Consider the following 19,190-nt stretch of genomic DNA (forward strand, 5'->3'; position numbering starts at 1 on the left):
TAGCAAACGAAAAGGACTGAAGACATTATAACCAAAGCTCGGAACTTGGGGACTTGTGTCGTGTGCATGAGTAAGGTTACAGGTACAACGTACACAAAGCTCACGCTGCAAGTGCTCAGAGACAGTCGTGTGTACTAAGAAAGTGGCCACAACTGATGACAGGAAGACGGACGAAGAAACTGTTATGTCGAACCCAATGACATTCAGAGAATTACAGGTAAACGGTCTGTTTGAGGAAATAGAAAATACGTGTTATTTCGAATGAGTATTATAGAGGTTTGAAAATACATTTTGTTTTAAATGTAAGATACAGAATTTCGTGGAGAATTCGGAGGAGATACATTATTTTTTTCGAATGGAGAGTTTATATTTTGTAAGTTGTGCCACTCACAAACTAGAGGCTGGAAACGGAATTCATTGAAAGACATTGCAGTCCCTCAAATTGGAGAAAAATCTGTTCATAGCCATGGATCAAGACGTAGAGGGACCTGCCCTAATAGTGACACACTAATTGAAAACTATTTTCGAGAAAAAATTAGTATATACTTATCTTTCTCAGATACGAGATCAGCTATCAACTGCTGAAAATCGAACAGAAAAGAGTAACAGTGAAAAAATTCAGTATTTTAAGTCTAATACCGAAAAATCGTCGAATGTAGGTAGTCATACACTGTAATAAAATGTACACAGCAGAACAGTAAATTTGATATATTTTTCATGTTTATTTTTATTATATATATGCTATGAAATTACGTGTAAATTTGATATATTTTTCATGTATTATTATTATTATTATTATTATTATTATTATTATTATTATTATATATGTTATGAAATTACGTGTTTCAACCTACCATAATATTATCAATATGTTGTAGGAGCCAGAAACCACTTTTGTAGCAGACCTGACAGTACCTCCGTGCTGGAAGCGGGAGTATGTTGACATTGAAGTCCGTCGCTTAGTCACGTGCAAAGACACAAGTCCCCAAGTTCCGAGCTTTGATTATAACTATTCAGATTAATTATTTTTACCTATCTGCGTGTATAGCAATAAGCCAGTGCCGCAATAGAGCGCTGCAAACATTGGGCAAAGACTATTTTTTTCTACTTAGCGGTGCTTCATCGAAGGAAAAGCGTAATAAACGTTCTGTTATATTTAACATGTAGAATCACCTCTTAAATGTTGGTGCATCGGTCTCCTTCCACCCTGTATATGTAAACTTGCTCCATAACTCTCTCCTTAACCAAACTAATCTCCTAGATCAGGTTACAACTAGTTGAATTAGACTAGTATTAGACTAGATGATTAGAGCTTATCTACAGTATATCCCAGTAATATTATGGTTCTATAGAAAAGTAAATCAAAAGTGAACAACTGTCCCCAATACGTTAAAGAAATTTAATGATTGTCTTATTATTCCACGAGTAGTGCAATTCCTAGAGGAAATGAGGAGGATAATTATAACATTGCTTGTTGTATTACTTTCACCTTACTGCTGATATTACGCTATTAATTTTTTGTCATATAATTATTTGATATCTTCACTTCTTTCTTGTCCCTGTGTAAATAGTAAAGGTAGGAACTTAACATGCATAAACTTCGGGGAGGGAGGATGGATTGTGTTCATAGTTAAAACAAATAGGTACATGGAAAACACGTATACATTCTACTTAAAATAGAACGTGTTTTTAAGTTCATTGTATAGCAATGTATAGAATTACCTTAATGTTTCATACTAGAAATAGAGTAATATCTGACTGAATATGACACTTACGGGTAATAGATCTTAAGTTATTCAACCTAAACGAACAAAGAGAGTAATACAATTGTAATTAATCTTGTATAAAAATGTGACTAATTTTCGCATATTAAGAGAAAAATTTTAAACAAGTTGTAGGTAATAAATATGAAACCGATATATAATCTCCTATCAGAAGAAGATTTCCACTGACGTAATCAATATCTGAGAATTGGTTTAATTGAACTCAATTTACAAGAAACTATTGGAACAGATTAATGGATTTAACAGAGGTATAGAAGAATTTGTTCCATTGCATCAAATACAAACTAAATAACACGTTCGTATTTTAAGAATAATGTAGACTACTTATATCTACAACTTACCTGTATTTGAAGCTCCATTATTTATGCGTAGACACTTGAATTAGTGTTTAATAAAATGCATAATTCATTCCCTGCTCTGCCAGTACAAATATGGTGTCGATATAAATTATTTTGACAATTTATCTAATGCCATTGTTACTGTAGCAGTCCACAGAAATTTATGCGTTTCAGAGTGTACTATACGTTTTATATTGTTAACGTAATTAACCTTTATGGAATGTGGAGTGTTTTCTTCATGTATTGTGTCACGTTTTACTGTACTCTATGAAGTATGCTAACGTTTATATTTATTTACTTGCTTACAAACAGTTTTTAAGGAACCTGGAGTTTCATTGCCGTCCTCACATAATCCCGCCATCAGTCTTTATTCTGAGCAAGATTAATCCAGTCCCTACTATCATATCCCACTTCCCTGAAATCCATTTTAATATTATCCTCCCATCTACATCTCTGCATCCCCAAAAGTTTTTTTCCCTGAGGTCTTCCAATTAACACTCTACATGCATTTATAGATTCACCCATACATACTACATGCCCTGCCCATCTCAAACCTTTGGATTTAATGTTCTTCATTATTATGTTAGGTAAAGAATATAATGAGTGCATTTCTGCGTTGTGTAACTTTCTCCATTCTCATGTAACTTCATCCCTCTTAGCCCCAAATATTTTCCTAGGCACCTTATTCTCAAACACCCTTAACCTCTGTTCCCCTCTCAAAGTGAGAGTCCAAGTTTTTAACTTTTTTTTCAGACCAGATTTGATGACAAAAGGATAATGGCATAATTTCCCATATTTATTCTGCGTTTAATTTCTTTTCGAGTGTCATTTATATTTGTTACTGTTGCTCCAAGGAATTTGAATTTTTGTACCATTTCAAACGATGAATTTCCAGTTTTAATATTTCCATTTCGTACTCTGTTCTGGTCACGAGACATAATCATATACTTCGTTTTTTTTGGGGGGGGGGATTACTTTCAAACCTATCACCTTACTTGCTTCAAGTAAAATCCCCGTGTTTTCTCTAATGGTTTGTGGATTTTCTCCTAACATATTCACGTCATCCGCATAAAAAAGCAGCTGGGTAACCCGTTCAATTCCAGACCCTCTCTATTTTTCTGGACTTTTCTAATGGCATATTCTAGAGGAAAGTTAAAAAGCAACGATGATAGTGCATCTCCTTGCTTTAGTCCGCAGTTTATATTAGTAAAGAAAAAGTTTTACTCTATTTCGTCTTCAGAATTTGAATTCCTGATATTTACAAGAAATATTTTGACTGGGACAAACATAATATAACACAAAAATCTTTAGTTTTTCCTACAATATGGAAGTCGAAAACATCATCTACCTCAAGAAGTGTCCCTTTGTCAATTGTAAGGAAAGTTTAAAGCTATGTTGAACATTGACAATTGACAGTACTTTAGATAAAAGTGGCTTGTATAGCACAGAGCTACCGCTTAGAAAAACGCAAGGCGAACAAAAGACAAAAATATACGCAAGAAGTAATTCCAATTCTCATATTGAAAATCGAATCCAAGTCTACTAAATATATACCCGTAAATATTATATTAATGCACAATAGGTCTATAGAAAAGATCCTAAAATTAAAGTCTGCTTCTTGATTGAGTGGTATATGAGGGGCTCACAACCAGAGTGGACCAAGTCCACCAGTGATCAGTTTGTGGATTAATGCAATTTCGGATGAAGATTTATTCATTGCCATAACAAAGTCCATAACTCATTTGTTACTACACAGAGGGCAGCATTTCCTATGGAAGGTGAAGGTTGCTAAGCGTGAGCCAGGAACTTTAAGACTCAATTTCTCAGAACTACTCCAGATGGACTTGGTCCACTCTGGTTGTGAACCCCTCATATGTAGATGCGGGGGGGGGCAAAATTCATATAAGTAAATATCTGTGATCTCTGCAACCCATAAATCTTGTGGACTGCTATAGTAGGCTACAGAATGATCACGGGCTTCAGTATGTTGTGTCGTCACTGCCAAGATGTAACTGTTGAAGTAGGCAAATATAGATTCCTGAAAATTGTAACCATTGTCAGGGAAGGAATTAAGCTTTGAGTTGGAAATAGGCAAAAGTAGTCCCCATTAATTTAAGAGATTAATTGATAAATTATAATATCCATCGAAGTAGGCCATGTCCAAAAAAAAAAAAAAACAACGAAAGAATTGAGATAGATTCAAAACCGCATATATTTTCAACTTATGGAAATGAAATGTAGTTTGAATATGAAAAGCTACGGACTACCTGATTAGCTAAACTTTGTGTTTATTAATGTGCGAGACGAGGAGAAATTTCTGATGGAAAATGTACTGCTTTTAATGCAGAAATTACTGAATAAGTACGAGTAAATATATCACGAATAAAATATTAATGAAAAATAGCAGTATTTAAATAAATATAAATATAAATTATTACCATTAGTAAATAAACTAATAAGTATCTATAGGGTGATTCATGATGTACAGTATGACACGCGATTTGGAAATCAGTTCTATAGGTAATTGTAAGCGAAGAATATTATATGAAATGGGTTAACTTATCATGAGTTTATTTTTTATTTATAAATATCCATATGTTCGTCCTGTGAACCAGATTTGTAACATGTTTCCGTCTTAATACAAGCAGTAGGTTATCCACTAAGGGGAATGGACTTCTGCTGTGACGTGAAGTACAGAGAGAGGAGTAGAATAAGTGAGGTCTGGTGATGTCAGCTGTCGTTGAGTAGGTCTAACATTCACATTTCGCAATGTTATATCACTTCACTTGCGAAAGTACAAACAAGAGAACAGTACTATGAACGTAGTTGGAGCACACCAGCTGTGCCGAGCTACGAAATACTAGGCACGCTATTCACACTCATAGTAAATAGTGTTTCATTTCTTAATTACATACAGTAAATCTACTGTAGCGTACTGTGTACTTTCGCTAGTGGTAAGTAGAAACATTACTGCAGTACTAGTATAGTGGAACATTTATTGCTACTGTTGAAGACTCTAATCTTGGAACCTGACAGGAATGCGACGCGACCCTACAGTTCGCGATAGTGACCCCTATTAGTAACGCTAGCCTGCTACAGCTGTCTAAAAATTGTGTTACCTACCTCATAGCGGAAGCTGTTGATCAAGTATCATGTCAGCGTCACATTCAGGTGCGGTGTCACTGCTCTCACTACCCCTACTGACATCACCGTCATCAGTATTACTAATATCACTATCACTACCAATGTCGTTAAGCCCCCTTAAATTTATAATAATTAGGCTTGTAATGTTGGCGACCGATAGGGTGGGTTACGGTGGTTTCAAGCTGGCTATCCGTTCACCAATCAGTACTCTAGCATGCATAATCAGTGTACCTGCTGAATAATAATGCCCAAGGTTGAAGGTTTTCAGGCGCATATTTTTGCAGCGGAATTGGGTAAGTGTTTTGAAATGAATGACGGGAATCTTATATGTAAATTATGTAATACAAATGTACGAAGTAACAAGATATATTATATACAAAGATATTGTAGCATAAGAAAATAAAGGAGGAAACTCAAACCCACGAATAATTCTACAGTACACAAGGAAAGGTGCGTAAAAATATATCTTTGTAATGCTATGTAGCGTATATTTACTTTTAGACCTGTCCAGATTTGTTTATATGCACCTTGTTAGTCGTGTAATCGATCGCAGAACCAAGTCCGTGTCCTCGTACTAGCTCACATCCCCGGCAGTCAACTTGTGTAATCGGTCCCCAATATTAAAAGCCTAATAATAATTTCATTAATCACATATGATAGTTCATCTTTTTCCCAGTATTGTTTTTCTATATTTTCAATGTGTCTACAGAATCCTTCTCAGTCTTCATTTGTCACAAGAGAAAGTGCAGTTTTTGTCACTTGCTTTAATTTCTGTAAATTTATATCGCCCATGACATTATTGTCCCTGACAATACGTTTCACTTCAGTTCAAGCCAATTCAATTGGACTCAACTCGCACATGTAAGGCGGGAATCTAAGAATTTTGTGGTTATGTTGTTCCAAAATGTTGTCAGTTCTATAATTTTTTTTTTGCTTTGGCTTCAAAGTTAAAATAAGATTATAGAGGTCGTTCTTTCTCATACTTTCATCACAGTTCACTTCTTCTTTGCGAAACCAAGAGATCATGTCTGTCTTTACTGCATATGCAGATGGCGGTTTGTCGATCTGGAGACAGTGATACGGAGCGTTGTTGAGAAAAATAACTGACTGAGAAGGAAGATTGGATATCAACTTTTGTATTACCCATCTTTCAAAATTTTCGGCGTTCATCTGACCGTGGTAATCTCCCGTTGCACTACAGGCTTTGTATATAAGTTCTGTATTAGGAAGGAAGCCATTAATTCTTCCTACATGTACCACGATCAGTCTTTGTTCAGAGTTTACATTCGTGTGGACACTTAAACTCTCATTTTTTTTCCAACATTTTCGAAATGTCATATTGCTATTCACCCAGGTCTCGTCTATATAAAAAAACTGAATGTCTCTTGCTCCGGAATTAATTTATTTGCACCAGATATATCGGTCTCCAGTCTACGATGGGTGAAATTATTTTCAGAACGTCTTGTAATATTGAACACGTGCAATGATGATACACAAACTTCAGTACGTTATCTGTTGTTTTTTATTTCCCGCTTACCCCCGCTTCCTCATATCGAAAGTTCCAAGAATGGAGTCTTCAACAGTATTTTAACCAATTATTTTTGTATTTCACAATTCATATTAATAGCTATATTTTAGTAAGTCGATTTTTCTATAGACCCTATAATATTTACTCGTATAGGAATTTTCAAATGAGGTTCAATATAATGTTACGAAAAATACACATGTGAGAAAGTCCATGATAACTATTAGTCATTGTAATAGATTTCAAGTGTCCAACACCAAATTAGCATCCAGGACTACGAACGGCCTCGTCGATGGTTTGTTGTGTCAATTCTATAATTTATTCAATTTAGAAGTCTTAAAACGGGGACTACCCTTGATAGGGACATGAATGGTTGTAGATCGTACCGAATGGCCTGATGGGGTGCTGTCCCCATAGGTAGGTCCTCTTCACAGGTGACAGGTAGCTGTCACGCAGGTAGAAGGGCGTCTTGTTCCAGCCAAAGGGCAAGGTGTAAGGGCGTAGCGAAGGGTACGCCCACCACCAGGGGTCGCGGGTGAGTCTTGACAGGGGAAGGGAGGAGACGGGCTCGAAGAGTTCCATCAAGGGACGTCGGGTGTACCCGCCTCGGTTGTAGATGGGGAGACCTGCACCGAGGCGTACAGGTTTTAGTCCGTGTTTCTCAGCTTTGAAAATATTCATAGTATTATTCCTGTACGTCGCCAAGTCTTTCTGACATGCAAGTGTCACAGAGAAATCCAACGAATTTGAAGTTAACTTTACATCTGAGAGCTATCACTCAACATAGAAAACCAGCAGCAGCTTACAGTAATTGTTCGGTAATAACTGAAGAAGTTTCTTATTTAATAAAATAACTTCAACTTCCCCTGATAAGCTGCTTAATCACTTCTTTTTTCTATAATGATTCGTATTTCATTTCGTTTATCTTACAATGTAGAAGAGAATATACCAAATCGGTTTCGTGTTGAAACGATGTGTGAAGAAGTGCTTTGTAATGTCTAGTTAGGAACACATATTCTGAACAAATAGTTTAATTGAATCTAATTGAATAAAAGTTATCTCAAAAACATTAAATGGAAGTTGGAAAATAACTTACAGTTTTTTCTTACTTTTAAAATTAATTTCATAAAAAGTATCTATGAATAACCTACAGTAGAGCATCGATTATCCGAAACAATTGGGGACTCGGATAACTCATTTTTCGGATAACCGATCATTTACGAAAACAAATTGTACTGGTGTCATAGGAGCAGTATGAAACAAAGAAACACTGATATTAAACATAAAACTTTACACACAGTATATATATTTTGTATCACACGTCTTACAAATAACACAGAGAACTGACTAGCCTAGCTTGACAAGTTCAAAACTGCCATTATTTTTTTTTTTACTTCCGAGCTGAGACTCGTTTTTTCCCGCTAAATCTCGCAAACAGCGCTAGCGAAACTTCTACATGGCGCGTGCGCGAATTTGAATTTACCGACTAGAACGCTTCCGGTTGATCAGTATTCGTGTAATCGATGATCTACTGCACTCCAATTTGATATAAAATCTTTTTGAATCGTTTTCACTTTCTTTGGAAATTGCAAGCACTGAGCTGTTCCTTCAGTGTTACTTCAGAGAGCGCAGTACAGGAGTTAAGAGCAGAAAATTAAAATAATCGGAGATAGTGTCATTTCTGTTCATAATTGACACTCAGAAATGTTATAATTTTTTTTACACTTCTTTCATTTTTAGTTTTGATTTGATCGAACAGATTTGTATAAATAATGTGACATGTGTAATAGGAAGATTGCTGTTGTTAATATTCCATCTAGTGATAGTTATAGTAAGCATTTCCGACAGAACTATCAGCGCAAATTAAATACAAGGCAAGAAGGGCTTTCTTAAAATATTTGGAATTTTCTCTTACAATTCTGTCACTTCTTACTAGCGTTGTACACAACATTTCTCCAGAAATACAAAGAACAGTTAGTTGAGAAAATTAAAGAGTTCACTAGAAAGAAGAGACATACATACGTTATATTGTGTATTTTATTAATCAGCAATTAACCTGAAAGTTGTACCTCTGAAAATATTTATAATTCGATTATGGAAAAACAATTGTTTCCACATAGGCCTACATAAAGTGCGCCGCGCACCCGCTTCAGGGTCAAACTGCCTGCAATATAATGATATATTTTTAATTTGTACATTTCTGGCTTACAGGCAGTAAGAATTACTATTTCGTTAAATTGTATAATCAATATTTTTGGAAACCTGTTCCATTCAAAGAAGGTTCACTATTAATTTTCAATAGACTTTTGGACTAAAATTTATTAGTGTTTAATATTTTCAAATGACTTGTTATTTTATTTGTTCTTAAATGATGTATTATAATACTACTAAATTAATTATTTTTCATGATGTAAAAACTGTTCTCTGGCATCTGGATGCAAAATATCTGTCTAGTTATTCTACCTCTTTTACAGAGAAAACTTCCATAATGACCCTTACAAATGAGTTATTTGGCCTCCTTCTATACTTACATTTATTCAACTTTCTTTATCTGGAGAATTATTTATGTAAAATTTAAAGCACTCAGTGTGTATTATACAATGACTGTTTAGACCAGGCCTGCACAAGGTTCTCTGAATCGGCTCACAGCTCGAGAGCGGAATGCAGATATTGACTGCGCTCTATATAAGGGTGGACTGGAAGAAGGGATGATCTCGTAGAAAATGTACACAAAAGGAAGTACGAGTGTTCATGAAATGAATTCCCGTTCAGTGTTTACAAAACTATCTTGGACTATTATTAATTGTTAAAGATATATTTATTTTACAGAAATAATAGATACTCTATAGCTACTTAAATATACAATATCATTTTGTTATATTTTTATTTATCAGTATATCAAAACGGGGTTTTATGCTGTTGGCAGCTGAAAGGAATAGTACTGATCGTAATGAAACATCAGTTACAGATGTTCGACGTCTGCCTTTATTAAAGTTGATAATAGAAAACAGTTGCTCAGAAATATAAATGTTGAGCCAAACATAGCAATCATTTTCACAGCCGATTTGTGTAGTCGTGGATATTATTGTATAAATCAATATTATTAATTATTAAATATATATTTATTTTACAGAAATAATAAAAACTCTATAGCTACTTAAATATACAATATCATTTTGTTATATTTTTATTTATCAGTATATCAAAACGGGGTTTTATGCTGTTGGCAGCTGAAAGGAATAGTACTGATCGTAATGAAACATCAGTTACAGATGTTCGACGTCTGCCTTTATTAAAGTTGATGATAGAAAACAGTTGCTCAGAAATATAAATGTTGAGCCAAACATAGCAATCATTTTCACAGCCAACTTGTGTAGTCGTGGATATTATTGCTGAGGTTTAGTCTTGTAAAACTCAACCAGGCTAGTAGTATTATTCAAACGGTCTTTAGCCCTTAGGCCACATTGAATATCAACAAGTTCAAACTGTAAATCGTATAAGACTGTTTCAACTGGTGTTGAAGGAATTTATTATGATAACTTTAAACTTCTTTCCAATTAAGACAAGATCTTGGAACCTAGAATTAAATTCATTTTGAATTTCAGTTAATATTTGCACATAATCGTTTAACATGGATTCATCACGAGCAGTTTCTGTCGTTCGAAAGTGAGCCATATTACCTTCCCGAAACTGACTTAGGAAAAGTGTAGGCTAAGTTTACAACTGAAAACCCATAATTTATTGAACATATCAATAATGGGCTGGCCTTTTCCCTGAAGAGAGATATTGAAATTGTTAGAAATTAATAAATTCTAACGTACTCTACCTCATGTAATAATGCAAGTTTCAATTCCTGAACCTTTTTACTACGATCTTCACCAACAAAACCATCTTATCTGTATGTGTAGACTAGTAATGACGCATTGTATTATGTCTTCCTCTTTCTTTCAAACTTTTGTGGCAGATAAGTATTGACTCCAGCTGCTGTGAAAAAATAAGCATTTCCCCATGCAATATTGAGAGAATTTGCCTGATGATCACTTTTCCGTCTTTTGTATTCCTCCATTATGTAGCCGTAGATAGGCAAAGTGAAATAGCTACTGATAATACACACTACACCAGATAGCTGTGTGGACTATCCTCTACCTATGCAAGGCTTACGTCATTCCGACGTACCTTTCCGGGGAGCTGAGCGCCGTTTGTGCAGGCCTGGTTTAGACCGAATTGTTACCAATATTGAGACATCTTTTTCAATTCTCATTAGAGATAAAGCAAGTGAACTTGTATGAAGCAAATATTTCATTCTTCTAGTGAATATTGCATAATGAAGATGGAAAAATTTCACGAAATATATTCCAATTGCACAATATTAAGGACATCTGTGATGTACAAATTAGTGACGACAGTATGTTACGTTACGTAGAAATTAGAGTTTTATAAGTTCAGAATAATGAAATCTGTATTTCACATGTAAACAGAGATTTCTGATAGTCCTTCTTTTTTTAACAAAAGAACGGACAACCTACGTTTATGCAAAGTGCGATAACTCATATTCAGTGAACGAGATTAAGACAAATTTAAAAATTATGCATTTAGTAAAGAATTGCTACTACCTCCTTTCCAACAATGAAAATGTTGACAGGGAAACTGAAAACTGGAAATTACTGTACAGTATGTGAATAATTGAATGGTTCAGTGAGATACAATATCAAGAGTTTTAAATATGTTTTACATAATAAAATAACGCATCATTATGTCACTTTGGTGAATTATTTATTTATTCACACTTAAAAGTAATTAATAAGACATTATAATCGGCAATTATTGCTAGTTTGAGAAAAATATATTATTTAAGAAATTAAAAAGATAATAAAACTTATAATTCACATGAATGAAGTTCAGGAAAAAAATATGGTTATCTTATAGTGCATTAGAAGTTAAACTAATCAATTTGAAAGTAAGTAACTGTAGGATATATGTTAAACTCTTGAGTGGCTCTGTGCAATTGGAAAGACAATGCAAATAATATTTCAAAAACGGTTTTCTCCTATCAGTACTTGAATATAGCTATTAAGTAAATTCATGAGTACGAAAATACATTCTAATTAATTTTCGTTTTGGTCTATGCTGGTTCAAGAGGAATGAAAATATAGTAATGCCATTGAAGACTTTTAGAAAACCATTTTTATGTGATTGCGGAAAAGATAAGGAATTTTAATGATCTACTGTAAATAGAAATCTAGTGTAATCAACTTTTGTGTTATTACTTAATACAGGGTATTAGACGAAGTAATTCGTAAAACCGAGAATATAAATATTCGTTTTAGTGTGATGAACCTCTTTCTCACTGACCCTTCAACCCTCAAACGGAAGACAAATTAGAAGATAATAATCGTATTGAAATATCCAACACTAGGGTCAAGAACTTGGTTGTGTTGCTTGGAAACATTTTATAAGGAGCTAGGTATTCATCGAGGAGCTCATCACTTCTAAAGGGTTACAGCTTAACCGTTACACAGTCGAGAAATTGTAAAACCTACAATAAACATTGCAAAAAAGAATTTGGTTAATGGGATACTATTGTAATACCAAAAAGCTTAATTGTATAAGAGTAAAATGAATATGTACCATTTGATATTGCTGATGCAATTCATATAGGAAACTTTGCATGTACCTGCGTATTATTAGGAATATACTCACATTATATTAATACAATAAATAGATATAAATCAAAAGAATTGCAAAAATAAACTTGCAAATAGGACGGAAATCATGAACAATACTAGACTCGACTATCAGGTTTGAAAGAGATGCACAACAGCCAAAACTTACTGATGATGAAAAGGGAATAATCTATGAACCTTGCATTCCTTATTTTAGCAATCAGTATACTATCATGGCTAATCGTTGGTCAGTAAACGGACTTCTTTTTGGAGTTCGTGGTACCATCTCCAAATACACCTATAACCTTTTAAAATCAAAGGGCTTCATATTTTACAATGTTGAGAAAATCCTTAGAGAAATTCTAAAGGACTCTTTTCAAATTTTGCAATTTCATCTCTATTTCAAGTAATATGATTCACTTAATTTTTATTTTATTTTATTGTAGGGCTATGTACTTTCATCGTAAACTTTCATATATGTATTTGTTTTCTGGATCCTTGTGGTCTTCCATATTGAAGGCCAGATGGTTTTATTTTGTAAATCGAATGTGTACAATCGCAGACATTTTTACTTTAATATTATGTACTTCTAAGTTGTGTTTTATTGTAGAAATTATGGAGAAAACATATAGCTGATTATATTTCAACTGCAGGATAATAAAATATAAATTTGCTCTCCTTTATCTTGTATTAGATTAACAATGTTCTATGTTGAGTGATAAACCAAATTTCTACATATGCCGTTCAAATAAGCTCTCAGAATTGCCGGGTGTCAGGACTAGGTGCCACTTACCAGCATAGTTGTAAGCAACTTTGTCCTTTGGCTCTGACGAGAATGGTGTGAGTTCTCTGTGAGGAGTGGGTGTTGAATGTCTTGCAGAAAGAGGATACTTGCTGGGGTACAGGCGGTCGATGTCCGCCAGGCGTTTCAGGTGATCGTCCCAGGCCTTTTTGGCGTCGTAAACGGGCGCTAAATGCAACCACAACTGTGTCATCTTAGAAGCAACAACCATTCGCTGTTCAATCCGTCAATGTTGGCAACAGTACTCAGCAGGACCGGCATCATTGCAGCAGACTCTCCTTTAGAACCCCCAATCGAATTTTTAAAAAGAGTCTGTATTGTTGAGATCACCAAAATTGTTTAATAACTCGTAAGAATGCCCTTAATGTAAGATGATTGTACTCGATAACGAGTTATACAGGGTGTTTCCGGGCTGGTGTTACTAACTTTCAGGGATGATGGGGAAGGGCACACTATCAATTTGAGATAAGGAACCCTGGTCCGGAAATGACTGAGTCGAAAGTTATAAGCAAAAATAGTTGTGTGGAAATGAAATAATCTTATTTATGTATATTTATCTGTACATCTTACACATACTGTATTCATCTGACGTTGTTTACGTTGTCTACCTACAGTATTCCGTTCAGTGCGCTGTCTGAGGTGTGGGGACAGCAAACTACACTAAAGCAATGCAGATGGCGTAATGTGTAACGGACATGGTCGGTCCTGATATGCACGTCTGTAGACAGCAGTGTATGTGTAGAAGTTGCAGTGTCCAGTCGATCAGTCCTAATGAAATGAAGGAGTACATGAGAGTGGAATATGCAGACATGATTTTCGAATATGGATGAGCCAATGGGAACAGTAGACAAGCTCACAGATTGTATCGGGCCTAGTACCCACGTAGGAGACATCCGGCCAATTCCATCTTTCTACGACTGTTCCAAAGGTTAAGGGAAGTAGGGCACGTGGTGCGAAATTACAATTCCATTTCCACACAACTATTTTTGTTTATAAATTTTGACTCAATCATTTCCGGACCAGGGTTCCTTATCTCAAATTGATACATGTGCCCTTCCCCATCATCCCTGAAAGATAGTAACACCAGCCCGGAAACAGCCTGTATATGGTGCTGAACCAGCGGCTTGAATTGCCTTTACTTGAATATTTCTGATTACATTTTAAAAATAAATTTTTAAGTTGGCATTTAATTTAAAGTTATAAATATTATTTTCCATAATTACTTATGTGGACAATATTGTAATATGTTCGTTTTAAGAGACCATTACAAAATTTTTACATTCCTGAAAAGGGATTTTAAATGAAAGTTTAACTTCGTCGTATTAAAAAATTAATTGAATATATTTTAATTAATTTTATTATTGACTAATGTTAATCGATTTTAATAAAATAATTTATTTAATACTTTATGAAAATAAAATTTGATAATGTTTTATTTTAGTATTTAAAATTTTCGGTATGTTTCTGTATATTTGAGTAGCTTTTATTATCTTTTACATAGTATTGGTTAAAAGTGCAATGAAATAACCAAATAAATTTACAGATCTCAAAATATTTCCGATTAATCTTCAAGTTTTTGAATGCAGTTTGAAATGACATACTTCAAAAGCTTCTTCAATTAATTTCTATTCTAAATATTCAGTTTCAATCATACATTTATTTTTAGTTCATTAGGTAAAATCAAAATACATGAAAAATGATTAGTGAATTACACACTTTTTTTTTTTGCAGTCTTCGTACAAAAATACAGAGCAAGTCTAAAAGAATGAAAGAACTTTACGTATTTATTATGGATATCTTTTGTAGTTAATTCATGATAAATACTTACACTTGTTTTTAGACTTGCCCTGCACATTGCATGTTTGTGTCTTTCTCTAAAATGAGAAAAACCTACCATTGTTCAAAATAAAATATTACAAAATCAAAAGTTTAAAATGTTTTCTGATAATAATTCAAAATATCAATATTAAGTAAAATCAAAATACACAAAAATGAAACATATTCTGGATCTATTATTCGTATTAAGGAATATTATATGCTCAATTCTTTCCATAAAATACAAATATTTCGTTGCTAAAAATAAAAATAAAAATATTGAGCTTCAAGAATTCTTGTACTACCCTCAATATGTCAATGTATGTTATAAAATACTTCTGTGCATTTGTAGTAACTGTTCTTCTGCTGTTGGAACATGATGAGGTTCGAATGAAATATTAGTGTGTTCTATCATTTCTAGTCATTAACAACATTTTAAATTAAGTTGAAGTATTCAGGGATTTAGCTATAAAAACAAATATGAACAATAGTAGACTTTACATTCCACTTTTAAAACCAATTTTCTTTTTCACGTCAGGTGGAATAACGTAGTTTTTAATTCTCTCATAATGATTTATATTTTACATACAGATAAATACACTTCCTCTGCCATGTTTAATCATGCACAACTTCTTTCATTAAATTCTAAAGGATTATATTTTATATATCTATTAAAATAAAAATTATAATTACCATTTGTTATTACAAACGGAGAAAAATTCGCTCCGGCGCCGAGGATCGAACCCGGGTCTCCCAGTGATACGCACTGGGCGCTCTAACCACTGAGTCACGCCAAAGTTCAACCCACAGCACCGGATCGAACCCTTCTTCTTTGATTCTTTTCCCGTAGTGGCCTTAATAATAAATGGTAACATTACTGATAATTAATTCTGTAGGACCAGAACTTAATCTCTGCATACACATGGTAGTGTTTGCACACTTTGGAACTTACTTGAATATAATTTAAAATGGTTGGCATGAAGTGCATTCTGTCCTATTTTGGGGGAGTATTTCAAGGAAATGAAGCAGTGCTTGAGACACACCAATCCAAACAAACATAAGCAAAAGCAATTCTTCACCATGATCCCCGTCAAACGAGTGTTAGACTTTGATCGATGTTGGACTATCTCATAACCAGAAACAAAACACTAAAATCAAGCAAAAACGTCACTGCCCTCATGCCCTGAAGTAAGTTATTTATAAAATGACTGTAACTTGGCAGGAGATAGTAAACAATTGAGAGTCTACTGTACGAATATAGGCCTTTTAGAGTTTTGGTACAACATTAACGAAGTGAATGTACCTAAATTAAATTACTATGTTAATATCGGATCTCCTAATGTAAAAAAGTACAGGCCTACTTCATGAATTTCTTCTTTATTACTTTCTTCTATGACATTATGTTAATACGATATTGATATATTAATTTTATACCAAGTAGTTTATTAATTTTTTGTTTATATATTCATATTCACATTTATATAAACTAATGATAAATCACACACTATATTATTTCATATTTGATGAGTTTCAGAATCTTGTAATAAATTTATTTTAACATTTATAGTAGTCACAATAGGAGATCCGAATAATCTAAAACCTATTTTAATCAAACCACTCTGTAACTGATTGAAAATAAATAAACCATTCAACTGTAGAAAAGGTATGGTTCACACATATTGGAGTTCTTGCAGGTCATGGTAGGTCACACCTGGAGAGTAACAATCTGAAGACAAAAACACTTTGTCACGTGATTTCACCGGGAAGTACATTCAATGATGTGAAGTTGTACAGGTGACAGACGAAAAAGAAGGGGCAAATTTAACATAAAGTGGTTCATTCAGGGGAAAATGAAGTGCCGATTGTCGCATCAATGTTTCGAGAGGTCGTTTCCGTGTATTCGATAGATCTAATTGGTTTGGAATATCGTAAGTGATTTATGTAATGTTAATTGAAAACGAAAGTATAGAGTTGAATGAAAATCATGCTTTAGTGTATGACGAATAGGATACGCTTGCAAGATATTCATGCATTTTCAAACAAATACAGCAATCCAAACACAATTACACTGCAGGCCTATACTATTGGCGGATGAAGGGATATCTTCTGAAAAAAGTCTCTTACCACCTGCCATCAAAACATCTTCTGAAATGTCTTCTTTTTTATCTTCAAATGAGAGAATTGTGTTCAGTTTAACTTTCGACTCTTTTGTATAAAAGTCGTTTAAGATTTAATTATGTCCACCTGGATTTATATTGTAGCTTGTTCTTCTGTTCTAGTCTTAACGTACTTTTCTGTCGCCTGTTGGTGGTTTAGCAGGTGGCAAACAAAAAGGAAAAAATATCGTTGGTACAAAAAATGTTCACGGGATACGTATATACACACAAATTATGGAGGCTGAAGTGGTAACCACGAAACGGAGGCATGATGGTTCATTTAGGGATGGGACGCTGATATTCTCGGTATTTCGACACTATCGATATTGAACGGTAAAAACATATCATTGATAGTATCGTTGGTACATTCGATACTTTTCTGAAACTTATTTTCTACTAAATATTTACCCATTTTAAAACCATTTTCGTGATTAAATGTATATATGTTCAGCGTTTTTCTTTTGTACTCGGTAGTGCTGTATTTATTAATAACACGCAACAGTATATTTTGTAAAATATACCAGACATTAAGATGGATTATCTTTGAAGGTGATTCCAGGTGAAAATTCGTGCATAAAAAACATGTTTATATTCAGTTACCAACAAAAAAAAGCAGAAATTTACCTCCTTTTCAAAGAAAATGAGTATTGTGTTTTTCCTGTATTATCTTAAGCGGTGGCCTTGTGCCATGCTAATCACATGACCAAGGAGTCCCGCTAAAAGTTGTTTAGTGTTTGTCCATAATCTTTAGATGAATCGCAACATAAGACCATCGGGTTGAAATCTTGAATGTAAAAAAATATTGATGATTATGATGATGTCGATGACGACGAGTGCGACTACGTATAATGGTAATGGCAATTGTGATAGTGGTTATGTGAATAATGACAATGAGAATGAAGAAGAAGATGTGACGTGAGAAAGATGCTGAAAATTTGAACAGATGATAATGCTGGAGATTATGTGAAGAAGGGAATTGAAATTGGGGTTGAAATGTGGGAACAAAATATAGGGATGAAAGTGGCAATATATGGGACTGAAAATGACAGAATATGGGACTGACGATAAGGTTAAAGATGAGGAAGATGGTGCAGAAGATGGGGGAAAAAGATGGCACAGAATATTGTGGGTGAATGTGGTTCTGAAGATGGTGGAAGGAGGCAGTTATGAAGATGGGGAAGGATGTATTTATCATGATCACGGAAGAAGGTGGTTCTAAAGATGGGGAATAAGATGGCTCTGAAGATGGAGAAGAAGGTATTTATGAAGATGGGGAAGATGATGATTCTGATGGTGGCGAATATGATGGTCTTAAATCTGGTGGACGAAGATGGTTATGAAGAAGAGTAATAAGGTGGTTATGAAAATGGAGACGAAGGTGGTTATGAAAATGGAGAACGAAGGTGGTTATGAAAATGCGGGAAGAATGTGGTTCTAAAATTGTTGAAAGAAGTTGATTATGAAGATGAAAAATAAGGCAGTTATGAAGGTGGGGAAAGAATTTGGATCTAAAAATAGGGTCAGAAGATGGTTCTGATTATAGGAAAACAATATCATTCTGAAGATGGGGGAAGATGATGGTTTGGATGATGAGGAAAGAAAATTGTGGTGTAGAAGGGGGAAAAAATTGTAATGAAGATGGAGGCTGGAGATAGGAGAGGAAGAATGGAAGAAAAGGTGGTGCAGATAATGAGCGGATAAGACGAGGCTGAAGAAGGTATCTAGATACGATGAAGAGGATAAAAATGAGATGAAGACAATGAAGACGATGAAGATGATAGTGATATTTAGATTATTTTGTGTATATGTATATATACTTAAATATACGTACATACACAGATAATCTCCATTTAACGTCACTTACACCGGCTATAATTAACAAAACAATCTATTTTGTAGTAACGAACGTCGATTCCTACCTTCATAAAGATAATCATCGAGAGCCGAGAAATAATGCTTTCGT

At 34.2% G+C, this 19,190-nt stretch overlaps 1 protein-coding gene across 3 annotated transcripts in view; it reads right to left on the reverse strand.

Moving 5' to 3' along the window:
• Mf (myofilin) overlaps positions 1-19,190 on the reverse strand; it is a 176,089-nt gene that overhangs the window by 123,566 nt on the left and 33,333 nt on the right. Inside the window, exons 4-5 of one of the 3 annotated variants that reach the window (XM_069821651.1) lie at positions 13,248-13,424; positions 7,178-7,417 (exon numbers count right to left, since the gene is read on the reverse strand). The exons of the other annotated variants lie outside the window; for them this stretch is intronic. Coding sequence (XP_069677752.1) covers positions 7,178-7,417; positions 13,248-13,424 — 417 coding nt within the window. The remainder of the gene's footprint in view (positions 1-7,177; positions 7,418-13,247; positions 13,425-19,190) is intronic. 3 annotated transcript variants of the gene reach the window in all.

Source organism: Periplaneta americana, chromosome 3, assembly GCF_040183065.1.
Source record: "Periplaneta americana isolate PAMFEO1 chromosome 3, P.americana_PAMFEO1_priV1, whole genome shotgun sequence".
Taxonomy (NCBI): Eukaryota; Metazoa; Arthropoda; class Insecta; order Blattodea; family Blattidae; genus Periplaneta; species Periplaneta americana.